This window comes from Pseudorasbora parva, chromosome 13, assembly GCF_024679245.1.
Source record: "Pseudorasbora parva isolate DD20220531a chromosome 13, ASM2467924v1, whole genome shotgun sequence".
NCBI classification, from domain to species: domain Eukaryota; kingdom Metazoa; phylum Chordata; class Actinopteri; order Cypriniformes; family Gobionidae; genus Pseudorasbora; species Pseudorasbora parva.
This window is the reverse complement of record NC_090184.1, coordinates 26153680-26172240: the sequence shown is the minus strand read 5'-3', so window position 1 is coordinate 26172240 and position 18561 is coordinate 26153680. Positions and strand designations below refer to the sequence as shown.

At 37.3% G+C, this 18561-nt stretch overlaps 1 protein-coding gene and 1 long non-coding RNA gene across 3 annotated transcripts; both read left to right on the top strand.

Annotated features, from left to right (window-relative positions):
• The first annotated feature begins 1235 nt into the window (after positions 1 to 1235).
• Positions 1236 to 13216, top strand: LOC137038179 (uncharacterized). Of its 2 annotated transcripts, XR_010897412.1 has the most exons (4): positions 1236 to 1447; positions 6192 to 6297; positions 6656 to 6794; positions 12371 to 13216. It is a non-coding gene; the product is annotated as an uncharacterized lncRNA (long non-coding RNA). The 2 variants fall into 2 exon arrangements; XR_010897411.1 differs by lacking the exon at positions 6656 to 6794.
• Positions 13217 to 14547: 1331 nt separating this feature from the next.
• LOC137039316 (uncharacterized) lies at positions 14548 to 18324 on the top strand. Its single transcript, XM_067414672.1, has 6 exons — positions 14548 to 15082; positions 15354 to 15632; positions 15718 to 15873; positions 16311 to 16412; positions 16504 to 16773; positions 18230 to 18324. Exons 1-6 carry the CDS (start codon positions 15049 to 15051, stop codon positions 18322 to 18324), a joined length of 936 nt encoding a protein of 311 aa, XP_067270773.1. The 5' UTR covers positions 14548 to 15048.
• The last annotated feature ends 237 nt before the right edge of the window (positions 18325 to 18561 follow it).

Genomic DNA, 18561 nt, shown 5'->3' with positions numbered 1-18561 from the left:
GAACCTGCAGACAGTTTGGGCTATTTCCACTAAATTCCAGAAAATAGAGGAAAAAAGAAGTTTGTCTGTGTCATGTTGTATGCAAGATTTATTCAAATAGATCTGAAGGGATGACCCCCTTTTCCGCCCTCCCCCGACCCCTCCACCACCATATATAGTGATATAAATGCAATATCCCAGTGTCATTAAATTAATTATATATGCTGGAAGCAGCCCAAACTGTCTGCAGGGTCCTAGAGCACACAGGGCTTGAGTTACACACTTTCAAAAATGTATTCATATAAAAAAAATCTAAAAGCACTTAATTTTCGGGGGGTTATAACAGCTTTCAACATATACTTACATGTTTATGACTTTTAGCAGTGTTTTATGTAACTTTAAAGGGTTTCCTGTAAAATAACACCAACATTTTGAACCTTGACCACTGTATGTGTGTATGGGAGGCTTTTCAATTTGGGTAGGCTAAATCCAGCCGGAAATGGTACCAGAGTAATTTAGTGTACATTACTTTGTGTAAAACAAATGTCAAAGTGATGCATATCTCCAGAAAGTAGAGACTCTAAGCTTTCAAATCATCTTGACATCATAGCTCTTCCACAGACATTTAAAATGGAAAGTATATGTCATTCCCGTCCCTGTACAGGGTCCACGGAGTTTAAGAGGTTAAATTACACATACGGGACCCGCAGAGCGATTCTATTGGCTGAAAGAAATTTTAATAGGTAATCTGTTCAGAGCCTGATAACAATTCTTACAAAATCGCGTTTTGATTTTTGCTGTTTAAATTGTGTTAAAATAGTCTTTAATGATAAGATATATAAGCATATCTCGTATATAATCTATTTATTTTGTGCACCTGTTCTGTTGCTGGGTTTTTTTATTTATTCTTTATTATTTACATTATAGGTACATTACTATGTCATGATTTTGTACTGGTAACGTACTTAGTGTATCAGTCAAAATAATTAGCAATCAATTACATATTTCAAATAAATGTTTTGCGTGTGTATGTGTGTAGTATGGCAATGAATTCATAGTTTATTTTTAAACAATTGCTTGTCCAGAACCATGTATAACAACTTTTGATCAGCGATTTAAAACCTCTACCAGCGGACACAATTTCATAGGCAGACAGGATTAGTCATGACACCGGATTAGAGCGAGCTGAGTGACGCGATGAAGAACGCGCTACAGCACCGGTCTATGTACAGCACGCAACAGTTTCGGAACCACGTCGTCCACATAACCGGAAGTGAGCAGCGCTACCCATACACGTGATTTTCTTTCGTTAAATATAAGCTTTTTACGGCGGTTTTCACAAGGATATTAATTGGAACGATGTCTACAATATTTAACAAGAATACTTTTTAATAAAGTCACCATACTTTTCTTTTCATATCCTTGAAACACGCATTTAAGCCAATAAGACAATTTCTGTCCTGATGTGGTGAGTGAATTCACGTTTTATCATGAAAGCTATAAACATACTTTTTTTTTTGCATTTGTCAAAATATATTATTTGTCGTAATATTAAACAATTATTAATTAATAATAAAACGTATTAATTTCGTTTTCATGGATGACAAGACTAATCCTATCAAGTCTTTCTGCAGAAATACCATGATATGGGCATAAGAGTCACAAGTTCAGCCATTTAAATGTTTTAAACCTATTATTTTCCCTATATGTTTTCGTGCAGAAAAACATGTTTCACTTGTTCAAGGCCTTATAATAAATGGTTATTTTTATTTGACATTTGAACATTTTAAATGTCACATTCTTTGTGTCTAAGTATTATGTGTAACAACATGAACGTGAAAGAAATAATATGACTGAATATACAGTCAAATGGGAAACACTTTACAACATGTTACACATTCATTAATATATTTTTAAAATAATAAAAAATTGTATAGTTGAAGTGATAGTAAACTACAGTTTTTGTGTCCATTAACATTAAATCTCCTCATACTATGTCTCGTCATACTATGTCCTAGTATTATTTTTAACATGAATGTGAAGGAAATACATACATAGGCTACACTACCGGTCAAAAGTTTCAGACCAGTAGCATTTTTAAATGTTTTTAAAGAAGGCTCTTCTGCTCACCTAGGCTGCATTTATTTGATCCAAACAACTTGTTTTTCAAACTCCCTCTGCACACGATTGGATAGCGCTAAAACCAACCAGAGCAATGAAGGTGAACGGAGCAACAACGGAGCTTGTTGATAGATTAAACATTCACCATATCCAGTCGGCCAAACTCCGAACACATCTTCCCTTTTTAAGAATGACTTCAGTGCTGTTCTTTATTCTTTTCTCAGAGAAAACTTTAACTCCAAGTCTTCCAGAGTCGCGGTCAAAGATGATTCGAAAGACCGCCGTTCGGATGTTTCTGTGATAACTAGAAGCACGCAAGCACAACTTGGCCGTCGTCACTATGTTAAGCCCCGCCCACCGACTCTATACACAATGGCCCTCATTTATCAAAAGTGCGTACACCAAATTTCCAGCGTACACCTTGCGTACACCCAAACCCACGGTGACTTTGAGATTTATCAATATGGACGTTGGCGTACGGCACGCTCAAATCCTACGCCAGCTCAGGAGGTGGTGTACGCACGTTTGAGTTAGTGGGAAAATGCGCAGAAAAACAATTCCTAACACCACAAAACGCACTGACAAGATATGCTATATGACCCACTATTAAAAACCACAACAACAACATTCAGTGTTTATTTTTGTGCAACATGAACGTCAATGTTTAATTTGTGTGACTTTACCAAAGAGTTTGATTTGTAGGCATATGTATTCCTACAGTCGCGAGCCTGTGCGCTTTACCGGCCCGCCTGGCCCAGCAGCTGCGCACGGACTGGGACTAAAATAATTCAGACTGACAAAATAATAAAAATGACCTTCTTTTAAATAATAATAAAATCAATAAAAACGACATTCTTCTTCTAAATAACAAGCGTCATTAATAATAATAAAAATAATAATAATAATAATAATAATAATAATAATAATAAGAAGAAGAAGAAGAAGAAGAAGAAGAAGAATCTTACAAATTGTCATGTAATTATTAATGTGAATGAATACTCCACATCACATCATCATCACTGTCGTACACCCCAATACATGCCGTGATACGAAATCAAATGCTAATTGTTTCAAAACGTGCTGTAAAATAATGCATTGGGATGGTAATTTCTTATCCAAACAGCTTTAAACTGCTGGGGTGCGCTTCTCAACCCCCACACTATTAACAGCTTGTAATGTTATAACGTATTTCAAACTACTCATATTATTACTCATATGAGCTCGTATTTCAGCTCGTAATTACTCGTAATTTGGGTCCATATTTTGTTTTTGTGGGTGCCTTTATTCCCACTCTTTATACTCTTAAATAAAACAATTTCGTTTTTTTTTTCCACTTCCCTGGTGATCTCGATGGGTGCGTCTCAATCATCTCAATAGTTCAGTAGTCAGAGCACTGATCAGGGAGTCAGCCCATTGACTTATGTCCTAATCAGTGCCCTGACTAGTGGACTAGTGAGATGATAGAGCGCGCCCGATCTCCACGTCGGAGAAGTTTCGCTTCTTTGCCGTCTTCCGTGTGTCCATGGCGTAAAATGAGGGCGTGCGGGAGGCGGAGACTTGAATATATATGGGCGTGTTATTCTAATGACGATCGTTTTCAGCCGCGGGATTTATCAAGGGCAAGTATTGCGTACACCTGAATTGCAGAGGTGCGCACAGTTTCATAAATCAGGCGGTGAGAGGAGTGTAAGCATAATCTTACGCCAACATATACGCCTGTTTCTACGCAAGATTGATAAATGAGGGCCAATGTGATTGGCCCGACCAGAGTTTGGTGTTTACAGCTCAGAAGTGTATTGAGAGTTGTTAGACGACACTCGCGGGCAGATTAGATTTGCTGCCACTAGGGTGCGTCTAGATTTCTTGGCTAGCCAAAATTGGTACTGTAATGACTTTCAATGGACTGTAGAGCGGTGTATCCCCTCTCCCCCTCCCCCTGACTCGAGGTTTTCAGATAAGCTGCAGGATCCAGCAGGAACGTTTGTAGATGCAGATGTGGTAACTAGAGCAAATCTGGCAACCCAGATGCCGAAACACCACTGACTTCGTGATTGGTAGATAGGTGGAGGGCGGAGCTCCAGGCCAAAACACAACATGTCAACATCAACATCAGTTGAGGGCTGCAACAACAACTTTTAAATGACAATATCTTGGCCGGACTACTGTTGTCAGTGATATAAGTATTTGAAATTAACATGATTTCTTAATGTCTAGTGACATATCAGAGCCATTTTATGATTAATTGAAATACATTTATTACATACAGTTCCTTTAAAATTTTGACAGCTCCAGGGCTTTTGTGAAACCCTTAATTTGTAGGGTTTTTTATCCCCGCCCACGGACCGACGAATTGACAGAGGTTTTTTAAGAAAATTATTGTAAGAATAGAGTGATGCAGGTATGACGTCACTTTGCAGGGAACTAGCATTACACTTGTAAAACTCTATAAAATCCAAATAGGATTTTCCTATAGGCTTTTGGTCTGATACTTACAGGTTTTTTTCCATCAAGCTAATTATTACAGATGAACACAATTTTTATTAATTTTGAAGCCTAAATACAGTTTAAAAAAGAAGAAGTAAAAAGCTAAAAGTAGGCTATAAACGGACTACACCACGGTCGCTCAACTTCAGCGTCATCATCACTAAGCTTCTGACATCTCTCAGGTTTTATTCAAAAACATTTTCCCAGAATGTTTGAGTTAGAATAGTTTATTAGAGCACAATTATGAGCATAATGAGGCTGTAAACTGATCTTACCTTTTGGGCGTGATGACGTTTAATCTCCTCGACAGCCTCTGTAGTCCCATTTAGCCACCTGTTAGCAGCCGCCAGACACGGAACAGCTTAAAAAAATCACGAGCGGGGTAATACTGATGTATTTTATGTTGTAGAGTAAAAATTGAAAGTGTCTTTCACAGCTTGTTCACCACAGACCTTATTTCAGCCATTTAAACACAATCCCGTTCAAAAAACCTATTGAATTTGGGACGAGGGGACCAGAAGTGCTAAAATGCTAACTCGCTTCTATTTTGGCCTACGAGGTGATGTCATACCTGCAGCACTCTATAGGTTTATCCCTGAAAAATGTTATCATACTTTTCATATATGTGCACTTTTCAAATACTTTTCATACAGCATTATGATAAAATGGAATACTATGGCAACAGCTTTCTTGCCTGAACGTAGTGATGGGTATCGTTAAGGTTTTAACAGTATTACTACCCTTACCAATACTGCTCATCGATCCGGTACTTTAGCGGTATTCTTATCGGTTATTTTTGTTATACTTTTTTATAATAAACTTAAAAAATTAAGAACATAGTTAACAATTAAGAACATAGTTAATCTGAAAATGTAAAATATCTAGGCTATAGCAAAATAAACAACAATGTTTGAACAATACTAATATAAAACATCCATTTTTTTGTGTTTCATTTGTATACAATAAGAAGAAGAACAAAGTACAAACAAATGGTAAAATACATACAATAAATAGACAATAAAAGAAACAAATGAAATACAGTGCTTAAATCTCAGGAAGGTCTAACATTACTGTTCAGGTAATGGCCTACAAAATACATCTAATAAAGTTATCAAATATAAAATAACACTAGTTTTCACTGTACAGATTAATAAATTCATAAATATATATATATATATATATATATATATATATATATATTATAAATATAAAAACTCCTCAATTTGTAACAAATTTTAACCGTGTATGTCACTGAGTTTCTTTGTATGAGCTGTGTTCATGTGTTGTATTTTCTCCTCGAGAGGCTACTAAAAGTTTGCTCAAAAGTATTTCCTTCTCGAGCAAGGCAGAATTTGACTTAGTAGGAGCAGATCGGGAGTTGCTTTGGACGGCAACATGCCCAGTGCATTATGGGTGTTGAAGTTTTCTGACTTGTTTGCCTAAAAGCCTTTCTACTGCATAGGCAGCCAACTTTTATTTAAATCCCATTTTGCCAGCAGTGAATTACCCCTTTGAATACGCTTCACTTGGTTTGATCAAATGGGTTGTGGATGTCATTTCATGTTGAGCTTGATTTAATTGGGCCTTTTTTATCGTTTTTTTTTCAGGGAAAGGTGGAGCTGACTTTGGAGATTGTGAATGAGAAGCGGATGAGAGACCTGCTGGAAAAGGCAGAGATGAGCCCAATATGAATCCAAAACTCCATCCTCCCAAGTAATCGAACTCTCACTTAAATAAGTTTATTGTTCTGTGTGTTAACAGAAGATGATTACAAGATTTGTTTCTCTTTTAAACCTCCCAGGCAACCTGAAACCTCGTTCTTTTGGTTCACAAGTCCATGCAAGACGTGCAAATTCATAGTGTGGCGCAAATTTAAGTGGCTGTTCATCGGCCTGGTTGTGCTAGTCTTAAGGCATCTTTACACAGAAACCGATTCTGCAGGAGCATAAAATCACAAAAATTTGCATTTACACAGACCGTTTAATCCTTCTCTGAAGCGGCATAAATGCATTTACGGCATTGAAGGAATTTTCCGTATTTGTGTTTTACAGGTCTTTTTCCATATTTTTAGTTGCGTTGCATTGTGGGAGCAAGAACCTCAGTCAGCGGGGCAAACTAATTTCTTTACACACACTAATCGCCATTACATGCATGGATCATCATCACTTTCAGTCAGATTTCGGAGTAGGATAGGACCTCCCGCTTCTGAGGTAAACATTAAGAATTGTGTTTTGTTTCTTTTGTCACATAACCTGTTTTAGAGCGTTAATTTGGTATTGTATTTTAGGTGCTATCTGACTCGTCTGTCAGACCCGTCGCGTTAACCGTCTTGTATGTTCTCAAATTTAGCTGATATTTGTGAAGATGCTCTATGTATTTGTTACTGTTCCTGTTTTATTTATTGAATTATCAACTTATATTTGTTGTTGGTGTCGTTTAAACTTTATGTAGTATTGTTCCAAGCTAGGCATAACATTAACTTTTGTAACAACGTCAAGCAGCTGTGGAAAATGAACTAACGTTAACGTTACCATACGTTGTGGGTATTGGACAGTTAAGGCATCTTTACACAGCAAACGCGGCACCGAAACCGATTCTGCAGGAGCATAAAATCACAAAAATGTGCATTTACACAGACCGTTTAATCCTTCTCTGAAGCGGCATAAATGCATTTACACAGGAATTAAAATCGCGGGTAACAATGCGTTGAACATTATTTAAAACTACAGTTTTAACAAAGTTTTATAAATTAATTTAAAACAAATAATGAAATAATGTCTAAAAATAGGCCTAAAATAAAAACACAGAGTTTTAAATAATTTTGTTCTGCTCGCTATATAGCGCTTTTGATGTTTGTCATAATTCTGTAGGCCTAGCCCAGTGGTTCCCAAACCTGTCCTGGAGGACCCCCAGCACTGCACATTTTGCATGTTTCCCTCATCAGACACACCTGATCCAACTCATCAGCTCATTAGCAGAGATGGCAAGACCTGAAGTGGGTGTGTCTGATGAGGGAGACATACAAAATGTGCAGTGCTGGGGTTCCTCCAGGACAGGTTTGGGAACCACTGGCCTAGCCTACTGTAATTCTGCAATTCTTCTATTTTAGGCTACGGTATTCTATAGTTATTTTATATTTATTAATAAAATTGTGCTTGATTGACAATGCTATAAATAAAGTATTTTTAACATTATTACGGGTAGATTACTGCAGGATTAAAAATGGACTTTAAAAGAAAGTCACTTAAGAGCAGTCACAGCAAATGTTCAGGGGTGTCGCATCCGTGGGGGATACACCCACACTTTTTCCGGTGACAGGTTTCAACACCCGCTCTTTTTCTGCAGTTTTTCCGCAGTTTTCCACAAACGCCATACTGCAGTCGCTCCTCCGTTTCTCTGGCCGCTCTGTGTCTGCGCTCGCTGCGGCTGCTTCCCCTCCCTTTACATAATAGATATTTTATAGCTTAATGCTCTTTAAAGGGGGGGTGAAATGCTGTTTCATGCATACTGATCTTTTTACACTGTTAAAGACTTGGAATCCCATACTAAACATAGACAAAGTTTCAAAAGTTAAGGTGGACGTTTGATGGGAGTATTTCTTTGCCAAAAATACTACTTCCGGTTAGTCATAAGTTTCGGCAAGTTTTTTGAGATCATGCGTCCCCTTTGACGTTAATGGGGGCGGAATTTCCTTGTATGGGCCTTACGGACAATTCTACCGGAAGCGCGTGAGAGAGAGAGAGGGAGAGAGCGAAAGCAACAGGCTACGCCCATCAAAGCGCTGGCTTGTAGGATGCTGGACAGGTGATGTGCACATAACAATGTCACCAAAAAAGTGCGTTTTTGGTTGCCAGACCAAGACAGTCCTGCACAGATTCCCCAAAAACCCCGCGTTAAGGCAACAGTGGATGGAATTTGCTTTTCCGGATCAGCAACTGAGTTGCGCGAATGTTTATATCTGTTCGCTGCATTTCGGTGCCGACTGTTTCATAAACAAGGCCCAGCTCGACGCCGGATTTTCCCGATCGCCTAATGCTGAATGATGGAGCAGTCCCAACGTTAGAACCGCAGGCAGTGAGTGAGACTGCTTCAAATGTCTGTGTTTTTGCCTATGCTCATCGAGTAGCCCAAACATGATCACGTATAGTTAATTGATCAATGGAGCATGCGATGTGTAGATCGTGTACATTTGTTTAGCTGGCCACTATATGTGTAACTTTATGTTTGTGTATTGTAAAAGCACTCCAAACAACAATACACCAAGAGGGGGGAAATATGTTGAACTAAATAAGCGCGCTTCTTCATTCAAATGCGCTACTATTCCGTGTCTTTCTATGTAAACACTAACTTAACCTGCCGTGCAAAACCAGTCCGCTTACTGTCTACACAAACCACGCGTAAACACACAAACACACGTGCACAACTGCACTTCCCACATGTACACCTTCAAAGACAAAAATACGACGATATAATTCAAGTATAAATATGTAAATAACACAAGCCGCAAAGCATATTATATAGTTAGTGTATAACTTGTACCACATAGAGACGTCCTGCTCTAGTCGTTTTTGCTGCTGCTCCTGTTCAACTGCAGCCTCTGGGTCTGATTCCGGATCATAGATGTATGGCTGTATCTGATTAAAAGCCATATTTTTATTTTGAATAAAGTTTTTTTCCCGCTGTTAGGGATGACACAGCTTTACGACGCACTCGACTCAACACAATAGCAGCAGCGAGCACACGTCATTATTTAGCTCCGCTCACACGACACGCCCCCACCCGCTCGGCTTTTTTCGGAAAGACTCGGAACAGCGCATCTTTCTTATATAATTATAAAAAAAATAAAGACTTTTCGGAGATATGCAGGATGCAATGCTACTCTATAGGTACTCAAGATTGACATGACACTGACTGAAACTGAGTGTTTCACCCCCCCTTTAAATATGTTGTTGCATTGTGAAAAGTTTCGGTGCATAGGACGGACCTGTCCGCGGTCGTTCTCCGTGGTTCTGACCAAAGAAGAGCGCGGACTCTCCATTATAGCATCAGGCTGCACAGCCTATCTCTCTGAGCCCATAGACTGTAAAAGTGGTCAGGAATGTAATATTTCCCCAAAACAAAGTTTAGTTCTCTGCTCGTATAACATGAGCCCGAATATTGGACAATTCTGTTTAATTGTGAACAGAAAAACGTTACACACGTCAATCCATACCGACGATTTTGGTTCGCTTCTTATTTATTAAATAGGCCTATATAGCCTACAGACAGTTAGGCTATTCAATTAAAAAATAATGTTATAGGCTAATATTTAAACATAGCCTAACTATGACATTATTGGCTACGTTTTCTTTAACCCTTTGTCCAACGAAATTAAGCGCCGGCGCATTTTGTTCCTTTAGGACAGCGGGAACAACTCGCTCTGTAATTTTTTGCCATAGGCTACAGATAGCCTAGGTGCAATACATAGCCTAATTATAGACTATAAACTTTCTACTTTTATGTCACAATAACAACAAAGGCCGTGGATTCTGGGAACATATTGTTTATGCACTTCAAAAGTTACAAATGCTGTCTTAATTCATTTTTTTATTTTTTTTTATTAAACTTTTATTAAAATTGTTATTAAAAACGATAAACTGCAAAAGGTTTGCTTCAAATTGTATGTGCGCTGATTTGTGGAGAAAAAGAAAAAAGATTATGACGGAAGAAATTGTTAAAGAGACAGAGGGAGCCAGGATTGTGTTCTGCACACTGTGTGATTGTCACTCGCGTGCTAGAGCACCAACAAAAATGATACCTTTCAAAAAGACGAAATCAATATCCTTCTAGAGGAGGTGGAGCGGGAAAAGATATTATTTTCAACAGATTTAAAGGGCATCGTACAAACAAAGAGAAACAAAACATCTGGGAGGACATTGTTACCAAATTAAAAGTTATAAGTTAAATTATTAGTTCAAAGATCGGGTAAACAGGTCTGCAAGAAATGGCAGGAGTTTGCAAGCCAAAGGAAGAGGGCACTGCAGCATTATCACGATGCACTTGAGTAAAGTTAAAGGTGTAATCTGCCGGTTGTCCTGTAGGTGACCTCATAACTCTCTCTTCTTAGAGCTTTACAATTACTCCAGAGCACTCGTAGATCTACGATCATTTTCAAGTGCTACTTAAGTTACGATTAGGGCCGGGACTCGATTAAAAAAATTAATCTAATTAATTAGAGGCTTTGTAATGAATTAATCGAAATTAATCGCATTTTAATCGCATAAAAATTTTTGACCTGAGAACAGTGAGAAGTAATTTTTCACATGGATTTTAGTATACCATTGAATAATGACTGAATACATAAGCTTAATCAACAAAATATTGTTTATTTATTTCAGTCCAGCAGACCAGCGCAATGTTTGCCATTAAGTGTAGCAAAAGCATATTTGTGATATTTGAGGCTCGATGTGCTGCGGTGATACGCAAATTCCTTGTTGTATAGCTTGCACACAACCATGCTCTTGTCGACGCTTATATCCTTTCGTTTTTTAAAACAAAATTTCCCATCCACGGGGCCAAGCAAAGCGGTCTCATCAGCTTCTTCGTTCATGTTCACTATGGTTTGTTGTTGTCGTGACTCATGCGCGCTAGTTGGTGTTTCAATATAATCAGTCCGTCGAATCTCATTCATTGAAAAACGTTCCGCGGTGCAAAAATAAGTGTGGTTAAAATTGTTATTTATTTTTTTGCGTAATTAATTAATGTGTTAAAGTCCCGTAATTAATTAATCTTAATTAACGCGTTAAAGTCCCGGCCCTAGTTACGATGCTTTTGGGAAACAGACCTTAATATTAAGATCACTCGTACGATTGTTTTTACGATCAACTTATGGGTCCTGCACACTGTGCGATTTTTCAAAATCCTTTGCGAATGTCCCTTGTCAGACTGTACGAACATGATCGCCATGTCACACTGTAAGATCTCAGTTGACACTAATGTCAGACTGCACGATAGTGAAGGCGCGCTAAAAACAGACGCGTGCAAGAAACTCACCCGGAGTTTTATATCATCAATGAATGACTCGTTTGGTGACGGTGAGCTGCATTACACGCGGGACTGAAATGCTGGCTACAAAGAAATCTCTAGTACTCGTTTTGGTCATAGTTTGTCTTGAAAAACTGAGATATTTGACTGTCGTCTTAGGAGAAGTCACACTGCAGGATTGTGTGCCAAATCTTCTGACACTGCCAGAATTTCGTCTGAGGTAAAATTTGATCGCAGTGCTCATTAATCGGCTGCCGGTGAACATGTCAAACTAACGACCAAAGACTTCAGATTTTAGCCTAGGATCAGAGGAATCTTTTAGGATTTGCTAAATTTGTCTCAGACGGCCAAATCGTGGCCAAAATCGCACAGTGTGCACCCGGATTTAGGCTTACGATGCTTTTGGGAAACGCAGCCCTGGCTGACTGACGGTTGTCACGACAATGATGTAGTTTAAGGCGGCACAAGTTCACGTTCATTTACACTGAATCAAAACCGTTTCTACATCGCCTTTGGGCCGAGGTGGGTCAGACCCGGCATATTTTAAGTCTGCTTTGCGTCTTTACACAGAATTTTGAGCAGACAGAGACCCGCTTTAGAGCCGCCTTAACTCGGCTGTGTAAAGGCATCTTTAGTGCTATTATTCATTGGGATCTTGTTGTATTCATTACCAGTAAAGACACACTTGATCAATCCTTTCACAAAGGTGATGTTTAGACTTAAGATGTACAATGCTAATTATTTTGTGTTTATTTATTTTCAGAACTTCATCTCCATGAAAATCGTCAAACCCTTCAATTGAGTGCAGGAGGAGTTCAGCTTTTTGTCATTTTATCCATGTAATGTATTTGGCATTTCACACAGTGAACAGAAATGGTTCATTTTCTTTATGACAATCAGACCATTAATACAGTGTTGGTTTTGTTGTGGTTGTTTAGGTTTTTACCATTAATCACTCTTTGCACCATTATTAAATTCCATCATGAATTTTCACTTTTTGGTTCAGGTTTCACTGATGTTTGGAAACATTTGTACACAAACCATGAAGTGTTTTCTATTGTGAAAGTCTTTTATTGTATTATATTCTCAGATCATTTTAAAGTTTATTGGTTAAATGTTTAAAATTGTTAAATAAAGACATGGTAATATTTGTTTTAAGTGTGTCAATTTGTCTTGAATTAGATTTCATTATTTTGTCATTTTATCAATAAAAACTGTCATGTTCAATTTGCATTATCTAAGGGCACACAAATGCAAGTATTCTGGGATTGTGATATGATCAGAGTTTACTGGATGGAGATTCAGAAGATTATTGGTAAATCTTTTGCCCTTTCTCTGAGTATCTTTTGAACTGTAAAGCTGCGTTTTCTCTGCGTTATGATTTTCACCTAAAGTCTAATGCTTTCTTGCATAAATGTTCTCCTAGAATTTAGGAATGTATGTTGAATGCCTTTAATCTCTTGAGTTCTGTTCATTCTGGTCCTGTCGCTCTTTATACCTTCAGATTGTTCACCATTGTATAAGTTACAGTGAGATACCTGTCCCACTGTCGTGTTATTGTAAAAATATTGCAAAACAGAAACAAAAAATGGCACTTAAACATGGTATATTTTAGCAGTGAAAAAAAAAATTCAAATACATTTTATATTATTTATGTCCTTGTTCAAGCTCTTTTTCTGAACATCTGCATGATTGAAAATGTAATGTTGAGTTTCAGTTCAATAAAAAAGTGAATACCGGTAGTAAGTGACTTATATTTTAGATAGATATTAGGCATTATATTTTACCTCATGTACTGCACATGATGATTTTACATGTTTAAAGTATAAAGTATACTTTAAAAAGTATAAAACTTGCATTTCAATGAGGAAAAATTAACTGAATGCACCAAGAAAAGCTTTTGACAGAGCACAGTACCCGAGAACAATCCTTCTCAAGCCGGTCCAGGACCCAGTTGTTCAAAAGTTTGGTCTAGATTTGGAAAACCCGTGTTTTGATATCCAGAATCAGGTAATCTTTCTTATTTTTGTGCTGGAGCACTGCAAATCTGGATTTGTAGTTCTCCAAATGGGGTTACTTTCATAATGTAGGATGCTAGCTATAAAAGAACCACAGGCATAGAAGAGTCTAAATCTATTGACTCTCTTCTTTTTAAATTTAAATGGAACACAGCAGGAAATCTTCAATACATTCATAGTCTTCTCTACAGGAGGTTTAAATGTTTAATGTTTGTTTTTTTAAATGAGTTGGTTGAAAAAGTTTAATGGGGAATTCCGTTTGTTTCTGGATTATTAGTTTGATTTTTAAGAACCTTTTATTTTTTGCTTTGATGTGACTTTTAAAATTTCAAACTTTCAAGCTATGAGTCATGGAAGCTGGTGTATTAAACAACTTTTTTGTCATATCAAATTAGCAATCTTAAATTGTTCCCAGTGTTAGTCGTAATTGTATTTTTACTAGTGATAATTCAATTGTAGAGCTCTCTGAATCCGTTCTTACCCGTAAAAATGCAATTACTATAACTCTGGGAACAATTTAAGATAAACTGGCTTGCCAAAGTAAAGGGCGAATTAAATTAATAGACTTCATAATAAGATTATGTCCACATTTTTCCTCCCTTGTGCCGTTTTGCGCATTTTGGACAGAAGCAACGACTCAATCCAGACTGTAGGCCTAGTGGACGCGTTTGTGCAATTAATCATTTTTGTATTATTTTCGGTGGAAAAATAATTCCACCGAAAATACTTGTCTAATAATAATAATAATAATAATAATAATAATGACTGTTCAGAAACCATAAATCTCATTTAAAAAACGTCAAAATTAAATCTGTAGCTATTTAATAAAGTATTCCGATTTGATGTGTGATCACGTGCTCTACTCATGCACGTGCATTTTAGTTGCTATAACGACGCGTTATGAATTCTGAATGCATATGTACCATAGATGTGCTTGCGTGCATTTTAGTTACTATAGCGATGCGTGTTATGAATTCTGAATGAATATATACCATAGACATGCATGTGCATTTTAGTTGCTATAGCGACGCGTGTTATGAATTTTGAATGAATATATACCCACGCGAACTGATCTCTATCTGTTGGTTTGATTAACCAATTCACAAACTTGCAGAATATTTTCTGTGCTGCTGATTTTGCGATCTTGAAGCAAATTTCTGAGAGAATTATTCTTGAAGAACATCGGAAGATAATATCCTTTATAAAGTTATATTTTTGTTCATATTATCTTAGAGGATACTTTTAATTTATTGTTCTTTTCTTATTTTAGCAGGAGTTTGGAGTTTTATTTAATTTTTTTGTTTTATTTTATTATTATTTTATTTTGGGAGGAGTATTTCTAAGGAGAGTTGTAGGTTATTGTATTGTATTGTATTGTATTTTGTATTGTGTTGTGTTTTTTATTGCAGTTTGGACTCGAAGGATGTCGATGGCTCACATGATGGGTGAAAGAGGAGGTGAGTGTGCTTTTGGTTTTCACTTGTTTATGGTTTGAAGTTGTACAATGATTGACTACATTAATGTGAAGAAAATTGTGTAAGGTTAAAAATCCCCCAATGTTCTCAGCTTAGTGATCACATGTATTTGATTCCTTGCATATTAAATAAAACTTTTCAATTTGAGTAACGTAACTATAGTAACAATATTTGTAATTGATCACTGACATTGTTTATTGATTATTATCGAAACATTACCAACTAATGTTATGTGATGTGTGAAATATTCCAGACTCAGGCCGCTCTAGATCCAGAAGAGCTGCTTCCTCTCAGACGGCTGGTCAGGAGATTTGGAGACTCTGTTCTGATGACCGCGATCTGCTGCCAGACCTGACCCAGATCCAGGCGATTCCAAGATGTTTAGCACCTCCGTCTCTGTCTGAGTTTTCTGTTTCTGTGTCCACAGGTCAGGCGGACAGGAGGAAGATGGCGTGGCAGAGCGGCAGCCAGCAGTGCTCAGATGATGATGAACATCCCCTCAATTCAACTTCATCTAAATGCTCTTGCATGGGTCAGAATAGTATTTTAATAAATAAGTTATGGCTCCATTTCTATTTCTAATTTCAATGGCTGATTTGATGTCTAAAATTTTCCAGACTCAGGTCACTCCAGATCCAGGAGTGGATCGGACAGCTTTGATTGGTCGTGCCCTCCGCTGCCAGGTCAAGTTCCTGTCGAGCCAACGGGGACTTCTAATGGCCGAAATGTTCAGGGTGCCATGGAGGCTTCTCCCCTGAACAAGACCTCAACAGGTGAGACTGAAATAAGGCTGGCCAGTGTAAAGTGTACAGACAGAGATTTTGAAAATTCATGCATAACTGCTTCAAGTTTTTATCATGGTAATGTCCGTTCACATTTACTGTTGCTCAGCACAATTTCGCTGAAATTTTCTTTTTTTTTAGAAATATTTTTATTGGACATTCATCTAACATTTTCAAAACATCTAGAGAACATTCAAAAGTAAAGTTCCCATAATGAAAAAGTATAAACTACAATGTTCCTTTAACCAAGAATTTTTTTTTTTGAAAATGGACGTTTTAAACTTTGAGGAAACATTTAATTTTAATATTAGCAATCTTAAATTGTTCTCAGTGTTACTAGTCATAATGGCCTTTTTACCAGTGAGAATTCAGTTGTAGACATTTAGCACCTCTGTCTCTGTCTGAGTTTTCTGTTTCTGTGTCCACAGGTCAGGCTGACAGGACGCTGCAGAGCGGCAGCCAACAGAGCTCAGATGATGATGAACATCCATTCTCCTCATCTTCATCTTCATCTAAATGCTCTTGCATTGGTAAGAATAGGCTTTTAATAACGAAGTTATGGCTCCGTTTCTATTTCTGTTTTCAATGGCTGATTTGAAGTCTGAAATTTTCCCGACTCAGGCCATTTCGGATCCAGAAGAACTGCTTCCACAGATTCTTCGCTGGGCATCATGTCATCCTTGTCCCTGAGCAGCAGAGGCTCATTCAACGTCATTTGGAGGTGGAGTGGCGATGGATTGGACAGCCGAAGCGAACAGGGCAGGTCTGACAGCTTTGATTGGTCGTGCCCTCCGCTGCCAGGTCAAGTTCCTGTCGAGCCAAAGGGGACTTCTAATGGCCGAAATGTTCAGGGTGCCATGGAGGCTTCTCCCCTGAACAAGACCTCAACAGGTGAGACTGAAATAAGGCTGGCCAGTGTAAAGTGTACAGACAGAGATTTTGAAAATTCATGCATAACTGCTTCAAGTTTTTATCATGGTAATGTCCGTTCACATTTACTGTTGCTCAGCACAATTTCGCTGAAATTTTCTTTTTTTTTAGAAATATTTTTATTGGACATTCGTCAGAACATTCAGATAAAAAATTGAAAAGTAACGTTCCCATAATGCAAAAGTATAAAATAGAATGTTCCTTTAACCAAGAGAAAAGCATTTTTGAAACATTGAAAAAAACTGGACGTTTTGAACATTCAGGGAACATTTAGAAATAACGCTTTCCTAATTTAATGGTAATGTTAGCAAAATGCTCTCAATAGAACAAAATCAATTTTTTAGCAAGTTCATAACCAGCCAGTGTTCAAAATGATCTTCTTACCGTAGTCCGATTCACAGCGGTAAGCTTGTAATAATGTTTTATAATTTGAGTGGTACTGGTGGGTTTCCGCTGGAAATTCGAGCATGTCGTTGCGTCATTACGTCACATCTGTATAAAGAAGGAGTCCGGCTAGTAGTAGTATCGCATGTGAGGATGCTGCAGGTGGCGGATCATTTATAGCCTTTACTCACAGCGGCTGGAATAATTCAACTTGTCATTTTGATGGCAGATTGTAATCCAGAAAGGTTTTTTTTTTTTTTTTTTTTTTTTTTTTTTTTATATTTTATTTAAATTTTTGCATAGTGTACAAATGTAAGAAAACAAGGAAAACCAGACAAAATACCCATAACAAAAGAAACAAAAAAATAAAAAAAAATAAAAAGAAAGTAAGTGAATAAATAAAAAAATAAATTAATAAAAATAACAAAAACATGAGGGGTTGAGCTAGCATAAACAAGACTTAGTCATAAAATAATTAGTACAGTGAGAACAATAAATTGTACATTATTCAGGCTTTAGGAAATCCACAAAGGGCTGCCATACAGTTTGAAATTGGCGGTGAGACTTGGACTCCAAGGAAAGTATCTTCTCCATTTGTATGACATGAAACAATTCACATAACCAAGCTTTGAACAATGGAGAGTCTGAGGATTTCCAGTTTAAAAGTATTGATTTTTTTGCAAGGATCATGCCCATCAATAGAGGTCGTTGCTGAGATCTTGGAAGAGTATTCAGTGTCTCGGAAGACCCGAGAATTGCAAGACCATGGTCTGGCTTAACCTCCTTTTGAAAAACTTTTGAGAAGAAATCAAATATATCAGTCCAAAAATTAGACAATTTGTGACAAAACCAAAACATGTGTGACAAAGAACCCTCCTCTATTTTATATCTATCGCAAACCGGAGATATAGAATTGTATATTTTACTCAATTTTGTTTTGGAATAATACAATCTATGTACCACTTTAAACTGAATCAACCTGTGTCTCACATTTATTGAGCAATCTTGGATCTTATTGAGACTGTCATTCCAGGTTTCATCGCATACTTCTTCATCAAAATCCCTAGCCCAGGCCTCTTTTATATGGTTGGCGTTCACAGGCAGTTGAAAGGAATTAACAAAGCGTGAAACCAGATGTCTAGAGCCTGGATTAACCGAAAAAATTTGTTCATAAGTGTTGAACTCTGGTTTATCAATAAATTGTGGAATAACCGTTTGAACATAATGTCTCACTTGTAGATATCGAAAAAAGTCAGACCGTGGGAGATTAAATGCAGATTGCAATTCGCTAAAGGATGCAAATTTACCATCTATATAAAGATCCCCAATAGACATCAGACCTTTATTTTTCCAATCAATAAAACC